The sequence below is a fragment of the Triticum aestivum genome, chromosome 1B (genome assembly GCF_018294505.1).
Source record: "Triticum aestivum cultivar Chinese Spring chromosome 1B, IWGSC CS RefSeq v2.1, whole genome shotgun sequence".
NCBI classification, from domain to species: Eukaryota; Viridiplantae; Streptophyta; class Magnoliopsida; order Poales; family Poaceae; genus Triticum; species Triticum aestivum.
The window spans coordinates 171,612,795-171,629,884 of record NC_057795.1 but is presented as its reverse complement, the minus strand read 5'-3'; the positions used below and the strand labels follow the sequence as shown (position 1 = coordinate 171,629,884).

The 17,090-nt window shown below is 42.0% G+C and overlaps 3 protein-coding genes across 6 annotated transcripts; 1 reads left to right on the top strand and 2 right to left on the bottom strand.

Annotated features, from left to right (window-relative positions):
• The first annotated feature begins 3,566 nt into the window (after positions 1-3,566).
• Positions 3,567-5,398, top strand: LOC123088993 (LOB domain-containing protein 15-like). Its single transcript, XM_044510933.1, has 3 exons — positions 3,567-3,620; positions 3,843-4,134; positions 4,850-5,398. The coding sequence occupies exons 1-3, from the start codon at positions 3,607-3,609 to the stop codon at positions 5,255-5,257; spliced, it is 714 nt and encodes a 237-aa protein (XP_044366868.1). The 5' UTR covers positions 3,567-3,606; the 3' UTR covers positions 5,258-5,398.
• A 687-nt stretch (positions 5,399-6,085) lies between these two features.
• LOC123114156 (uncharacterized) lies at positions 6,086-10,161 on the bottom strand. Of its 4 annotated transcripts, XR_006456439.1 has the most exons (7): positions 9,866-10,161; positions 9,257-9,437; positions 8,798-8,882; positions 8,569-8,623; positions 6,658-6,796; positions 6,382-6,579; positions 6,086-6,217 (listed from the first exon to the last, which is right to left on the bottom strand). XR_006456439.1 is itself a non-coding variant. In XM_044535552.1 (6 exons), the coding sequence occupies exons 2-6, from the start codon at positions 9,431-9,433 to the stop codon at positions 6,460-6,462; spliced, it is 576 nt and encodes a 191-aa protein (XP_044391487.1). In that variant the 5' UTR covers positions 9,434-9,440; positions 9,866-10,161; the 3' UTR covers positions 6,086-6,459. The 4 variants fall into 4 exon arrangements, 3 of the variants coding, with proteins under 3 accessions (XP_044391487.1, XP_044391469.1, XP_044391478.1); XM_044535552.1 differs by having other exon boundaries at positions 6,086-6,579; positions 9,257-9,440; XM_044535534.1 differs by having other exon boundaries at positions 6,086-6,579.
• A 5,846-nt stretch (positions 10,162-16,007) lies between these two features.
• LOC123088977 (uncharacterized) lies at positions 16,008-16,823 on the bottom strand. The gene has a single exon (XM_044510932.1). The coding sequence runs from the start codon at positions 16,717-16,719 to the stop codon at positions 16,207-16,209; it is 513 nt and encodes a 170-aa protein (XP_044366867.1). The 5' UTR covers positions 16,720-16,823; the 3' UTR covers positions 16,008-16,206.
• Positions 16,824-17,090: the final 267 nt, after the last annotated feature.

Sequence of the window (17,090 nt, the reverse complement as noted above, 5' to 3'; positions counted from 1 at the left end):
AATAGCCATAAGTATTGAGATATAATATGTAATAATAGCCCATAATGCAATAAATATTGATATAAAAGCATGATGCAAAATGGACGTATCAGGCTTCGCCAAGCTCTTGCGGAGGAGGAGAGGTGTTGGGAAGGGGAGGGGCTGCGCCTTGTATGTGGTGCTGCACCCCTCCCTCCACCCCTCTATTTATAGGGAGAAGGGGGAAGGGGGGCCGGCCCCTCTAGATGGGATCTAGAGGGGGGCGGCGGCCAAGGGGGGAGGGGGCTTGCCCACCAAGCCAAGGGGGCGCCCCCTTTAGGGTGCCCCCCCAACCCTAGGCGCATGGGCCCTAGGGGGGTGGCGCCCCAGCCCACTTGGGGCTGGTTCCCTTCCATCTACAGCCCATAAGGCCCTCCGGGGCAGGTGGACCCCCGGAACCCCTCCGGTGGTCCCCGTACAATATCGGTATACCCTCGAATATTTTCGGTGACTGTATGATGACTTCCCATATATAAATCTTCACCTCTGGACTATTTCGGAACTCCTCGTGACGTCCGGGATCTCATCCAGGACTCCGAACACCATTCGGTAATCGCATACATATCTTCCTTATAACCCTAGCGTCATCGAACCTTAAGTGTGTAGACCCTAAGGGTTCGGGAATCATGCAGACATGACCAAGACAGCTCTCCGGCCAATAACCAACAGCGGGATCTGAATACCCATGTTGGCTCCCACATGTTCCACGATGATCTCATCGGATGAACCACGATGTCAAGGATTCAAGCAATCCCGTATACAATTCCCTTTGTCAATTGGTACGTTACTTGCCCGAGATTCGATCGTCGGTATCCCAATACCTCGTTCAATCTCGTTACTGGCAAGTCACTTTACTCGTTCCGTAATGCATGATCCAGTGACCAACTACTTAGTCACATTGAGATCATTATGATGATGCATTACCGAGTGGGCCCAGAGATACCTCTCCGTCATACGGAGTGACAAATCCCAGTCTCGATTCGTGCCAACCCAACATACACTTTCGGAGATACTTGTAGTGCACCTTTATAGCCACCCAGTTACGTTGTGACGTTTGGTACACCCAAAGCATTCCTACGCTATCCGGGAGTTGCACGATCTCATGGTCTAAGGAAATGATACTTGACATTAGAAAAGCTCTAGCAAACGAACAACACGATCTTGTGCTATGCTTAGGATTGGGTCTGGTCCATCACATCATTCTCCTAATGATGTGATCCCGTTATCAATGACATCCAATGTCCATAGTCGGGAAACCATGACCATCTGTTGATCAACGAGCTAGTCAACTAGAGGCTCACTAGGGACATGGTGTGGTCTATGTATTCACACATGTATTACGGTTTCCGATCAATACAATTATAGCATGAACAATAGAAAATTATCATGAACAAGGAAATATAATAATAACCATTTTATTATTGCCTCTAGGGCATATTTCCAACACTACTTACATAGTTGTAAGTTTCAGATTAAGTCGATGTTAGGTGTCTTTTGTCTGTGGTAACCAGAGTATTGCAAAAGGAGCATGAATACTATAGAAATAGATGTTTGGATGGAACAAGGGGAAAAACCGTCCATCTTAAGCAAATGAGTGTAAAGAAGAAACTGGATTGGATAATGGATGTCTTATGGAGGGGGCTTTGGAGAAAGGTAGTCCATAGAAATTTGGGTAGTGGCGGAGGCAGGGGGTGCTGGCATGGGCTTTGGATCCCCCTATGCTCTTACAAATACAACGATATGTAATCCTAATTCTCCATTTGTCAGTCAAAATTAGCTATATTTAGGTGATATTTGGCCCCCTCTAACACTATATGACATGTTTGGCCCCCTCTATATTCAGTTTCTGGCTCCGCCATTGAATTTGGGTACCACCACTCCTTTGATCCAAAGGGCACTTGGTAAGGAAATCGTGAAGACCGGAATCCTACGAAAATTCGTCCGTCCAAAGAGGTTTCATTTGCCCCAAAAAATTGGGTATAGAGAGCCGTATAGTTACTTGATTATAGTTGCTCTAATACACACTAATAATGCACCGATATAGATGGTATGAATCATTGATCCTAGGCGACTACTAGTCATGATCCATAAACATTTGTTTTAAGTATGTTTATAAACATTTTCTTCTCAGGTGGCAGATTTAGTACTAGTTCCGAGACAGTTTTATTTTTGTTTCTGACTAGAAAAACTACTCAACTTATTGCTGAAGGGTGACACATTATGACTCCTTGTAAACAATGTGATTGTGATACCCCCTTTGTTTATTTTAGTGAACAACACTGGAAATGCTAATGTCAAGTTCATACTTTAGTACCAATGTTTATAGACAAGTACATACTGATATGCTACATTGTTTTATCTAAAATCAACTCTGATGGGGAGATGTAAAGTATTTTTCTTCTAGATGGGATCTTAGATGTGCAGAAGCATGCCAATATGCCTTCTACAGCTAATGCCAAGTGGGCAAAGAAAAAACATGTAGATTTAGAGTTAAAAACAGCGAGAATCAACAAGGTGGCGCTTCGACCCTACAAATGTGCCTAATGTTGGGGAGAGTATTTAGGGCCTTGTTCCTTGGAACATTAACAGCTTCTATACTATAAAATGTTTTATATAGCAACCAACATTTTTAACTATATACGTACCTAACCGACCAAGCAGCAAATAGCTCTTGGGCATTTTTCAAACCAATAGCTCCATATAAATACTCCAAAAAAGGGTAGATATGAACAAACATATACTTCGTCCCGCCCATAATATTAGATGTTATTACAACCAATATGCACATATCGGCCCCAATGACATTTAGGACAGTATAACCGAGCCTAAAGGGTGCTCTCTCAGCGATTTGCATTTCTGACCGTCTGATTTGGCGATCTAGGCATCTCTAGCCGTCGGATCCCCTATCTACAGCCGTCTGTACTAAGGATATTATATTATGGGATGGAGGGAGTAGTTTGTAGCCAAGCATATGGATGATATTCCAACAAAGTCCATACTATTACATTACCACAAAAAACTAATGGATGACTCAAAGAGAATTTGTGATGCATAATTAAGTTAGTGGATGCTAATTAACTATGTAATACTCTCACAAAAAATAGCTATGTAATGCAAGTTTGTTAGTACCAAATTCACTTAATATGCGCCCATTGTGTCCAAATCTAATCTGAATTGGGGGGGGGGGGGGTGTAATACAGAGTTATTTTACACTAAGAAGATTCCATCATTCCGTATGCACACACCTCTTATTAATTAGCCACCATATTAACTATTGCAACAAGTCAACATACACCAGGATACCTTCCAAATGGTGCAATACCTACATACATCTAGCAGTACAATCTCTCTGACAGCAGCAAACTTATTTTTGTATAAAAAAACAAACGTTTTTTTTCCCAACATCTCTCTCTCTCTCTCTCTCTCTCTCTCTCTCTCTCTCTCTCTCTCTCTCTCTCTCTCTCTCTCTCTCTCTCTCTCTCTCTCTCTCTCTCATAAGCTAAGCGGCATACACACACAACCTAGAAGACACTTTTTCCAAAGCACCTCACTTCCATCCCTTGTCCCCCTGCTCTCTCCCTTGCCTTCATGTCCACTGCAAGGTATGCTCAAAGCTCAAAGCTACTTTCCGAAATACCAAGCTAGATCATCAAAAAAATCATTTAGGAATAGTTAAATTCATGCACCGTCTCTAGTTAGAATCCTCTGCTCAAGCTTTGTTGTGTCCATGGTGCATGGCGGGGTGTGGCAATGGAATTAGTTGGAACCCTAGCTATAGCCATGGTGAATTGGTGATCTCATGCTATATACATCTTCTTCTTCAGTGAATGGCAGCAAGACCATGATGTAGGGAAGAAGATCAAGAGTGAGTCGGCGGCGGAGGCAGACCGGATGATGGCGGCGGCACGGAGGAGTAGCAGCCTGCCTGCAGCAGGCGCCGGACCAGGATCGACACCGTCGTTCAACACGATGACCCCATGTGCCGCGTGCAAGTTGCTCCGGCGGCGGTGCGCGCAGGAGTGCCCCTTCTCGCCTTTCTTCTCGCCGCTAGAGCCGCACAAGTTCGCCTCCGTTCACAAGGTCTTCGGCGCCAGCAACGTCTCCAAGATGCTTCTGGTAATCTAATTTAATCTTATTTCCCTCCATTTTGCTTGCTCTTTGACTTTCAACATAGCTTACTTCTATCCCTTCCGAGCTCGTGAAATGAACTGGTTTTGTGCCACTGATTTTTATGAGATATAGCATAATTACTGTGAATACCTCACATCTCGCAGCATTTCATTAGTTGACATGGTATTTCTGGAAACCTTTATTAACAAGAGAATTTCTTTTGTGGTACTGTCACAACTCACAAGCCAAGGCAGCAGTGACTGTTCTTGCAGATCCAAAACCCTAAATTCCCTTGGATCTCCTCTCCTTTTCCATTATGTTTGGGGCATAATCACTAATCACTAGAGATTTGTGTATAATTTCGAGTCTCGCCTGTGCATCTTTCGTCTCATAAAAATGCTAAAAGTTATCTCTAAACAACAGTGTATAAATAGTGCACGATGTTTGCATCCCAAAATCACAAATCCAAATCGAAGTCTCCCCAAATCAAGTTAGCTCAAATAGTGTACAATGTTTGTGCATCTTTTGTTTCATTTTGCCTTTTACTTTTATTTGAAGAGAGATGCGTGACTTCATCAGTTAGCTCAAATCCTTCCAAATAAAAGTTGAGTTGAACTATCCGTATGAAAATGAAATCCACACAGGTTGAACCGATCGAAGTGCTCCAGGGATATAGTCCTATAGTACTACTTAACGCGTAGCTTGGTGCGCGTGCATGCAGGAGGTGCACGAGAGCCAGCGCGGCGACGCGGCCAACAGCCTGGTGTACGAGGCGAACCTGCGGCTCCGCGATCCCGTCTACGGCTGCATGGGCGCCATCCTCACCCTGCAGCAGCAGGTGCACGCCCTCGAGGCCGAGCTCGCCGCCGTCCGCGCCGAGATCCTCAAGCACAGGTACCGCCCTGCCGCCGCCGCCGCGGCGTCCGCGGTGCCCAACGTGCCCCCGTCCTCGCACGCCTCCCAGCTCCTCGCCGCCGGGGGCCACCGGCCGGCTGGGTCGCTGGGGCTAGCAGCGCCGGCGGTGGGGCCTGTGGCTTCCGCGTCGTCGTCAACCACGGTGTACGCCACGGCGTCGAGCTCCACGGACTACAGCTCCATCACGCATGAGAATGTTCCATATTTTGGTTGAGGCCGTTGTACTAGCTTTAGCGTTAACTGTGAGCTTCTTTGGATGTAACTTAATTTTGTTTGCCTCTTTTCTACACGTAGTAGACCTTGTGAAAATACTGGAATAACAGGCTTTTTCTGGAAATTATTTTGTTTTAATTTGCGTCCAGGGGAGTTCATGCAAGCAAAATTTTATAGTATCCAAATTCATGCGAGCAAAATTATACTCCAGAAAGAGGAACAATATATCCTACCTAGTTACTCCTTCCGTTTTGAATTATAAGATGTTCTATTTATTTTCTTCTAAATTGGATGTATAGACACGCGTTATAGTATGTTTGTTCACTCATTTCAGTCTGTATGTAGTCCAACAAGCATAGGAATAGGGGTGTCACTGCACATGATACACCCTACTCCATATGAGGTGTGTTTGTTTGACTACATTGAGATCTTTGCATATGGGATGCATGGGGCTCTCTTCTCCTCACATGCTTGTCTGTGCACATTTCATTTCGTTTCCATGCTACTCTTCTCATTTATGTAGCATACGTAGGAGACAAAGATGATTCTTTAACAAACCTTTCCATCTCCCCATACATCGATTGATTTGATCTATACTAGTGATAGATCTATACTAGTGATATATAAGAACAACGTCAGTGGCAAATATCATGTGAACCGTTTGTCTTTGACAACAGCAGCGTCCACATTGAAATGGCAAGGTAGTACTACTCTACTCCTCTGTCCACAACTGTAGATTTGACTTCTAGCTGTCCTCGGTGCAAGATTTTGACTAGTAATGCCATAAAACTAATCAGAAAAAGAAACATATTATTACGAAAAAGTCTCAGGAAACAAAACCATGGCTTATAATAAGAAACAATCCGGCAATAGTTTTCATATAGACAACCAAATACTTTTAACTATACCACTGGTCAAGATTTCAAAATCAAAAGGTTGACGGCGTAGATCCCATGGTGGCCTGCATTGTCGCCAAAGGAACAATTCAGAACATGGACGATATTTTGTACTATTTGAGAACTATCGGCCGTATAGCTGTTAAGTGCAGTACACTGTACACCCACGTCTGAAAATCTGCAGGCGTTCATCCCAACAATTAGTGGCCCTCACACTAGTGAGACCTACCTCTAGCTCAGTTTGGCATCTAAGCTCAGCTGCATCCGCTTTGCCGAACGTCGCAATCACAACAGATCGCCAGCACAGTCACGCTTCTGAACGATTCGGTTTAGAAACTGCAGAATGCCGGCTTCTGCATTCAGAGTCTGTGAATGCACAGAGAGCTCTCCAGATAGGGACCAACATTTTGACAGGTGGGCGAAATTTCTGCGAGTAAATTTCTATTGGATTGCTGAAATTTTGTTGGACCAATTAAGTGATAGATGCATAACACATAACTTTTACCTGGAAAACTAGCTTGAGCTCCTCCTCATCACGCAGAAGCAACGCCAAGCTCCAGTAACAGGTCACGGGTGTCACACACTCGTTCAGCAGTGGCTTTAGAATCTTGCCAATTGGCACAAAATGACGATCAACTCTTCCGCTAAGAATCATAAATTAAAAAAAATGTGAGAACAACAGCTGTAACCAAATTTCCAGTAGCCTACTAAGCAAAGGAAAGTTGCAGAAAACATATCCCTCTGAGACAAAACCCTTGAGTGATACTGTTTATGATTTTGTGACACCACAGAAGGAGATTTGATAATGAAATTATTTAGTTCGCTTGAATCTTAAGTCTTTCTGAGTATTTAAGATACGAAGTGCTTCATGCCAAGCAAGGAGTTCATAATGCAAACAAAAGCATAGACATCATTGCTCAGCGAATTGATCTGAAACCAGCATCAACAGAGTCTTACCCAGTACCCACCATGAACAAAGTCTTACTGTCTTACAACATATTGCTAGAACAATCTCGTTCAGAAAACCGTTGAGCCTACAGCATACTCTACCCTCATATGATTTATCAACGTGATCCAGAGCAACCAGTAGTTAATAAACAAATCATGGGAGGTTGCCATTTCTCTTGTTTGCACCAAAAGAAAACGGATTACCTCCTAAAACATGAGGATTGTTTGTTCAGAAAGGCATTGCTAGCTAACGGCAGCAGTCTACTTATATCCACTCAGATAAGTACGCAGGTACAAGTCCCCAATTCATCTGGGTTGTTTGACACTTGAATAATTGGTGGCGAATGCATCCAACAGCTAAAGGCTAAAGCAGTCATCCATTTTGGCCATCTAAAGTGTTCATCCTACACCCACCTGTATGATAACCTAATAGTTCCCACCAACGATCCAGTTGTCACTTCACAGTGGAAATATACAGTAAGATGGTGACAAGAATGGGCAATAGTAAGAACATAATTTGAATATGATTGGTGATTTCTCATAAGGAGGCTGGTAATACCTCCAGAAATGTATTTCTAGCTGAACCCCAAAAGATGGCATTATCACTACCGACTCTGCACACAATGAAACAGGGAAACCTAATAAGAAACACGCTGTTGATACCTTTTTCAGCATCGTCTATTACAGTAGCCTGAATACTATTTCCTAAGCAAAGAAAAGTTGCAGGAAACATATCTCTCTGAGACAAAATCCTTGAGTGATGCTGTCTATGATTTTGCGACGCCACCGAAGCAGATTTAATAGTGAAATGATTTAGTTCACTTCAATCTTTGAAACTTTCTGAGGGTAAAGATATGATGTACTTCAAGCCAAGCAAGGAGTTCATAACGCGCAAACAAAAACATAGACATCACTGCTCAGCTAATTGATCTGACGTCTAAAAAACTCTTACCCACCAGGAACAGAGTTTTGCTCTACACCAAATTGCTAGAGCAATCACCAAATTGTTAGTCCTATATGATTTATCAATGTGATCTGGAGCAACCAACAGTTAATATACAAATCATCGACTTGTTGCCATTTATCTTGTTCGCACCAAACGAAAACAAATCACCCCTACAACATGAGGATTGTTTGTTCAGGGAGGAATTGCTATCTAACAGAAGAAGTCTACCTATATCCACTCAGCCAAGTAAGAAGGTATTTTCCCCAATTCATTTGGGTCAGTTGACACTGGAATAATTGGTGGCGAATGCATCCAACAGAAAGGCTAAAAGCAGTCATCCATTTTGACTATCTAAACTGTTCATCCTACACCCACATGTAAGATAACCTAATAGTTCCCACCAATGATCCAGTTGTCACTTCACAGCGGAAATGTACGGTACGATTGTGACAAGAATGGGCAATAGTAAAGAGCGTAATTTGAAGATTGATTGGTGATTTCGCACAGGGAGGCTGATAATACCTCCAGAAATGTATTTCTAGCTGAACCCCAAAAGATGGCATTATCACTACTGACTCTGCACACAATGAAACAGGGAAACCCGATAAGAAACATACTGTTGATACTTTTTTCAGTATGGACTGTGAATGGTTATCATATGCTGGTGCGATCTAAATGTGCAAATCAACAACAGACCATGTCTACAATATGCAGAAAGACCCTACAAATTTATCTCTGAGGAAGGATTCACCTTTCTTCACTGGTTTGTATTGCAAACATTTGGCAACCAGAATTCCAAAGGTAACACTCCACACTGACTCAAGACACAACTTTTCCTGCAATATTTAACCAGGTCAATACCAATATACAGTATGTACCAGTTATGTCAAACTATATGAATCTAGGGTGGTCAACTAAGCAATGATATTCTTTGATTATTACAGAAGAATCTAATGATTTATTTCAAAAAAAATCACATGAATTATACAAACATGAAATGGCACTTGTTCTGAATGAACAAAATATTTGAACGTGTTTTTTTTCCTAGAACAATACACAATTGGACATCTTAAAGCTTTTGCTACAATGTCTGATGAACCTAACTCTTACGAGTATAGGACCAACAACCAGGAAATATCGACTAAACTGCTCTTTCCTCATTAACTTAGCCCTCTTCTGATTTCTGGTAGTGATTTATAACAGAATTTACCTTTCCCAGCAATGATCGGCAGACAATTGCTAGAAGTAAAATGAGGCCACAGTATGACAGCAGAACACGGGTTCTGCTCTTCTTAACGAAAATCTCATGGATATCAACTCCCTTGTCACCATGATGCTTGTAAGTATACATGCCACTGGATGTTTCTCCTTTCTGTTCTTGTACCATGGTCCTACTCGATTAAACAAACAACTGCAGCATTAGGCACCAAGGTACTAACTAAGACTGAAACTAGACATTATACATGACAAAGTGCTGAATTACAAACTTGGAAAAATCGTCTGCGACAGGAATATGAAGATGATTAAGAAATATTTGGTCCATCATAAAAAAACACAAACGACAACTGCATGGTGTAAACTGGTATAAAATGTTTATTATTGCCAAACCCGGTATAAGCTGCAACTAGTGCCTAATTAATTTGTTGTTGTGTGCAATTTGCTCTATCTATGGGCAGCATTAGACGCTCATCAACTTTAAGGAAACCATCAAATCTACCCCTCATTCGAGAACGCAACAATTCCTAGATCAAAAAGCAATTCGGCATGTGTGCTTCACTTAACCCCCATTTACGCAAGCACAGTCACTCAAAACCAATACCTGCGGGCTGTGGCCGAGCCGGGACACCGGCAGCCGGCGAATTCGGAGGAGCACGACTGCACGAGCAATAGGGATGCGGGGGCGGCTACGAGGACAACCAAGATCCAAACTCCCGAGAACGCGGTGGCACGGCCAAGCCGCACGTCTTCAGCGCCGAGGGAAAGGTCAGGGCCTCGCACCCCGCCGGCGAAGGGATACGGTCGCGGCGGCGACGCTGCCGCCGGCAACGGGGACGAGCAAGGTGAGTTGCAGTTGCAGAGTTAGGATTTGTTTTCTTTTTTCTTTGAGTGGTTGGTGGGTTGGGCTTCTCCACGTGAAAACAAGTTGCACTAGTTGTTATCAGGCCCTGGTTTGGGCTCTAAAAAGCAGCTACCTGATAAGTCATTTATGGGCTTCTTTTGTTTAGTACGCCGGACCATCATTTCCCTCGAAAAAAAACATTTCCCCTTTCTACAAAGTACTCTAACTAGCAAAAGTAAAATAGAATGACCTAGCGCACCAACTTGTGGTTGGATGATTAGAGGGACTGTGGTATCTCAGTCCATCAGGGTTCAAGTCTTGATGCTCGCATTTATTTCTGGATTTATTTCAGAATTTCCGGCGATGCGCATTCAGTGGGAGGAGACGTTCCCGTCGACGACGAAGTGTCTACCTCCTTTTGGAGGTGCTCATAGGGATAGGATATGTGTATGTATGCGCGCGCGCGTTTATAGGGGTGAGTATATGCGCGTGTATATGAGCGTTGCGTCTGTACTATGTTCAAAAAAAATAGGATGGCCTAAATAGGCTGTAAAGACTTAAATATTACTATTTCTATACCAAAATATAAGACATTTTTTAGGCTAAACTAGCTTACAGAAATGTCTTATATTTTGATATGGAGTCTTTGCTAGTTGGAAGAGAGAAGATAAGCGGGCTATAAATTAGTAGCCAGCTGCAACATAAGCCCCATGTAACTTTGCGAGATTGTAAGGCGGGCCAACTATTAATAAAGTAATACACACTTAAAACTTACTACTGTATATGTCGGCTATTAGGTTGACTCTAATTATATGTCAACTTCTTATAAATGATTGTTGGCTCTATTATTAACCATGCTCTAAGTCAGCACTCCCTGTGGATTTTTTTTTTGAATTACAGGGTTCCCGGCCCGCACTTTATTAAAAGCATGATTAATAGTATAGTCAAGAGTCTGCAATGTGAAGTTGTCACGTCACGTATAGCAAACCTAGTAGCCCACATGTAGAATAGTAAGCAAAAGACATTTACAACTTTATCACAACTTGGTTCACCTTCTTCTCTCATAAAGTTTCTTGAAATCCATATTGCAACTGCCTATTAATCTACAACCCATTTTTCTTCTCTCGCCTTTTCTTTCTGCTCCAGCTTAGCAAATAAATTATTTTACTATTTCTATAAAAGACTCAGTTGGTGATGATGATGTGTCTGCCATCCATCATTTCTGACCATTAGATCTGCATATAACGGTCGTGATGTAAGTAATGACATTTTTACAACAATATCCCACTTCTCTGTTCCAATTTACCGAAAACCCCTTAGTATCTTGAAACCAACCACATTCATCCCTTACCTCATCAAAACAACCCAATAAATATATTTTGAGTGAAACATAATATATTTTTAGTGATATATGTATCAAAACTAGATTGTTTTCTTTCAAATTGTGAATATGTATTATTCTACTTTGAATCCGTTGCAACGCACGGGCACATTACTAGTTATTTTAAATTTTTACCGTCTCATCACATCACTTTATTGTGCTTGCTCTAAAGCAGAGGCAACAACCACCACACTCAATGCTCACGGATGAGGATCCTCTGACATACGGCAGCCTGCCGTTCTGTCACTGACATATGGGCCCTTTGAGAACCTGGCCCACATGTCAGTGGCCCAACGGCACGTAGCGCACGGCAGAGGAGCGTCTTCCAATGCTCACAGCGATGGAACTATTAAAATCTTTGGAATCCCCCGCAGGGTTCAAAAGGCATCTAATAGGTTACAAATGAATAGTAGCCTACATAGATAGTAGCAGCATCAAAATCTACTACCAAAGTAACCTTCAAATACTAAGAAGATCAGCTCCATGTGATCCTAAGGAGCTCCCCATGATGAAGATCGAGCAACCACGGGCATTTGAGGAGCAGAGTAGCCTAGGCATTTGTACACAACACTTTTCATGGACGAACAAAAGCCTCTACCGAACTCTAGATGCATTTCAAGTTTCGTCATTTTCGTGCCCGGAAGATAAAATCATTACATAGCAGCCATAAACTCCACAAGTTAGTAAAAGTAACTAAAATAATAATAACATCACCCTGCTTCTTCTACAACCAGAAGACAATTAGGGATTTGAAAGAGCACGGTATAACAATCTTCAGGATATCAGCCACAATAAACCAAGTACATTTGCAACAATGCAATCAAAGAATAAGTTTTGTATGGAATCTCCTATTTGCCATTCGCTGCGGCAAAAAGGAGTCAAAACTCCCAAGGGACGACGAAGTGGGCATGCCCCACTTGTCATACGTGCGAGGCCGTCCAGTTTTATTTTGTTTCGTTTCTTCTTCTATTTTTAATTTTTTTGTTTCTTTTTCTACACCTATTTTCTTGTTTTTTCTATTTCTTTTTTCGTAGATGCAAAATTTTCACAAAATGTTTAGCTATTAAAATTTTGTTCAAAAATTAAAAAAAATGTCCAGAATATATATAAAAAAAATCATGTTTTTCAAAAAGTATTAAAATTTTGTTTGGAATTTAAAATCCAGTTCACAATTTGCAATAAATGTTCGAAAGTACAAGAAATGTTTGGAATTTTAAAATTTTGTCTTCTTTACAAATTTGTTCCCTTAAAAAAGTTCATGTTTTCAAAAGTAGTTCATATCTTTCAAAAAATGTTCGAAATGTTCAAAAAAGTGGTCGCACTTTAAAAACTATTCACGCTTCCAAAAACAATGTGTTTTCTAAAAAAGTGTTTGGAAGTCCAAAAATCGTCCACATATTTCAAAGAAAATGGATTTTTTAGAGATGATTTTTTTTAAAAAAAAGAAATGTTTTGATTTTTTGTTAAAACGTTTTCAAATCTCGACGCTGCAGTTTGTGCTTAAATATTTTGCGCATCCTATCAATAACCAACAGCCTTCATTTCTAGTGACTAGCAGTGGGAGTTCAAGAGTATGAGGTCACGAGTTAGCTGGCGCACTACGTCTTTTGGGATTTTTATGTCGAGCGCTAAAAAGACAACTCGCTCATGCCCCAGTTGGGAGAGTGAGCCGGGGTGTACTCTGGTGTGATTTGTAACTCTGGATATGTTCAGTTGTCGGTATAAATCTAGCAATAATAGAGTCAATTCCTGCTAAACTAAAACAGAGTTTGGTCTGGTGTAGTCTGAAACTCTGAACATGTTGAGTTCACGGAAAAATTCTAGTAATATAGGCTTATCTGCTGCTCGGATGAGATTGAAGAAAATTCTAGCAAGGGTGCTCTTGAGGTTGCAGAGCTCGACTTGGTTGAGTGTGAGGCATATTCGGTGATCTTGGGTCTAGCTACAGGGGTGTGTGTGTGCTTGCTGGTTTTCTTTAGTTAAATGTGCTTTGTATGGATTCCGGATCCGGTTTCTCTTATTAACGGATCAACTCTCTTCTTCTTAACGGCATTGCAGGAACCCTGCCCTCTTGACTAGGTTTGTCAAAACAAGACATACACTATCTGAAATTGTACAAGACATGGAATAGTATAACTATCTTTTTTGTGAAGATAAAATAAAAACCCTGCTTATAATGAGCTCTAAAATAAACTCACGAGCCTAAAGTAATTGCTTGTCTCTACATAAGTTCAAGCAATGTGCCCTTTTTACCACCAAAAGTACATGGTAAATAGAAATTGCAATTTAAATTCTAACTAATAAAATATATCTTAGAAAACTAATAACATTCAAGCAACAGAAATAGGCTAATTAAGTTCCAAGAAATATCCTGCATGCATGCATGGTTTATTTCTGTCACCTCAATTTCTACATGCTATCCCTTCCTTCCCATATAGTATAACCCCCAAAAAAAGGTACAAATACTACAAATCCATAGCACTCTTAGTCTCTAACCACCACTCCACCAGCCTAACCCCCTAATAATTATGAGCAATAAAAGATCAAAAACATCCTGGTCTGCAAAAACACCAATGTTTTGCTCCTACTACTACTAATCACCTCTTGCGGCTAGCAGGGCCAAGGTGAAGCCAATCATTGACTAATACTGAAACCCCACGCTAATTATCATTAGCTCCTCCTCCTCGCCTCCTTAGCTGTCTTTTGGAAGTAAACTAACGGAAACAAATCAGGGCGGCATGGGAATCAGTGCATGATTTGGTCTGCACACCTTATTCGTGCAGCAGCATGTGTGTATGCTCATTTGTTTTCTTCCTTTGCTCGAACTATGTGTTGTTATCGCAGCTCCTTGTGATGGTACCTGATCCAAGAGCTCACGCAAGCCTATTATATGAAGTAGTATATTCAGATCGAAGTCTGCAACTCTGTATGAGCTGTAGATGCAAACAAAATATGCAAGTGTTCTCTCCCATTTACCACTGATGATGCATGCACCAATGAAAATGGAGATCCTGCCAAATGCTCTGAATATTGATATGTTTTGATTTGTCAGATTCAGCTACCTAGTGGTGAGGAAATGTGGCATGTCTGAAAGATGTGTACTATGAAAGTAGCATGCATGAGCTCTAAAAAATGTGCATGAATTTGTGCCTTTAAATTCAGAAACATTAACTAGAGAAAGGAAACTTTCCTACCAGATGGATTAATCAACTCACTGCACATGCATATGTGTGTGATTTTGCGAAGGAGTTATCATTCCGTTGAGTATAGGAATACTGAAGCTTTCAAATATTTTAGACGGACTGTTGCGCAGGCTAGGAGTGTCTTGTATCATGTCAGAGTAAGAGTGGGGAGGCTTCTTGTTTTCTGCAGAGGATTGATTCCCTCTCCAATCACAAGGCCAATTATTGTTGCTGGTGATTGATGTGAGAAGACCACTCTACTGTGACAATTGAACAACTGTGGCTTTCTGTCCTATCTGAAGTGATTTTGTTGGATTGGCGAAATGGGAGAATATTGCTTTTATTTCTTTTGGAGGTTCCCAGAGTTTCAGTTCTCAGATAAGCAATGAACATTTCGTTTTCAACAGCATAGTATACTTGCTTGCGCCAATAATCAATAACATTAATCAGGAATATTTTTGATGGCATTGGCACCTTAAGTGAAAAATTCTCTAGCAGAGAACTGCCGAAGCATGCAGCTGTAGAAATGAAAAATAAAATGCTTTAGCACACATTCTTAAGCTGTTACTTTAAAGTGTAGTAGCATCCTAATATTCACAAATGTTACCTGATATTTATGGAAAAGTTGTAGAAAATTCACAGGTTGTGATCATTGACATTATGTGTCATTTTCCTTTGCATATTTAATAGGTAATTGTTCTTTAGTTGGATGATTATATTGAGGGTACCAATCAGATGCATTTGCTAATGCCTACAATGAGTAGTACTACTGGCACAGAAGGCATGGTTTCAACTTTCAACGGGGAGGCATCAATTACAAAGCTAGAATAAGCACTAAAACCATGGCCCAATAGCTGGCTTTACTTAAAAATGCTGCTTGCTAGGGTGTCTTTTTGTCAACCTCCACATGAAATTTAAGAAAGAACCATCAATCATTCATGGTCTAATGATGTATGTCCCCCACTATTAGTTAGCAAATGATGATTAGAAACTAAGGCATGATTGGAAATTGAGGCTTCGTTTCTAATATAACCTTCGATATGTATCTTGGTTGTGAGAAGAGACCAAACTTGTGCTTGGCTCCATGGATTATTGGAAGGTAAGCAGTGGGGATTGATTGACATTACCACTAGTTTGACCTTTAAAGGATGAACAAATTGAAACTCCATACACAAGTTGTGGCATTGTTTTTCTTTCCTTTTATTTTCTTGAGAAAAAAAGAAGCACATGCCCAATTTCATATGTTATCTTCCTCCTTGAGCCAATCAAACACTCATCCACAAAAACGGAGGATAGAATGGAACAACAATAATAGTTAGAGGAGAAAAAAAGGCAGTAGTTAGAACAAGAATTCAGAACCTTCCCTCTCCATGTCCATCATATATATCCAGGAAGGGAAAAACATTACATGGATGTACACTTAGAAAAAGGGTCACAAAGAAGCATACACATTAACCATGCGCACAAGAGAGAAAAATGACACCCATGCCAAAGAAAAAGGAAAAGAAAGAACAAAAATTAACTAGGTAGTGAACTAGTCAAGTGCCCTCCACGATGCACTCGAGGTGTGGCCTCCACACGGCGGTCCGGCCACCGGTGCTCACTCGCCGCCGGTGCAACGACCTCTTCTCGGACTGCACGTCACGGCCACTGCCGTGACCTGACGACGGCTTGCTCTTAACGTGGCTGCGCGCCTTGCCGCCGTGGCCAGGGTTTGCCGTCCTTGACGGCGCGACGCCAGCGGCGCCTTGCGAGCCAGCGCTGGAGCCGGTCTTCTTCTTCCTCTCAGCCGGCACCGAGGACGCCGGGATGAGAAAGTATATCTGGCCGCGCTCCAGCTCGGACTCCGGGGAGACGATGAGTATCCTCCGCACGACGCCCTGCGAGCACGGCTTGCTCAGCACGTGGTTCGGGTTGGCGGAGAGGATCTCGCCTGCGGCCACCGGCCTGCCGTACTCCTCGACGCGGCCGCTGAGGTGGACGATCCTGATCAGGTCCAGCGCGCCGCAGGGGAGCACGCAAGCCAGGCAGCACCTCAAGCTATTGCCCATTGTATTCTCTCTAGGTTCAGAACTGGCCTAGCTGGTCGATTGCCACCTCTCTCTGCTTTGAGGTCGAGGAGGATGTCTCTGGCTTGCAAGTCCTTTTCCTTTCCCTCCCTTCGCATCGTGGGGTGACCAATGCTTATATAGTGGCCTTCCTTCATATGTCCAAGGTAGCATACAAATTTATTTATTTTTGTCATGGTCTTTGCGTTGCTTCACTGGAGGGCAAAAGAGGAAATGAAAATTGGGGAATAAAGATGATGTGCATGGTTTGGTGTGGAAGTGTATAGTTTAGGGGCAAGGGGGTATCAAAAGATGGTCTCATGTGGATGCTATTTTAACCTTATCTAATGTACTCCCTCCGTAAACTAATATAA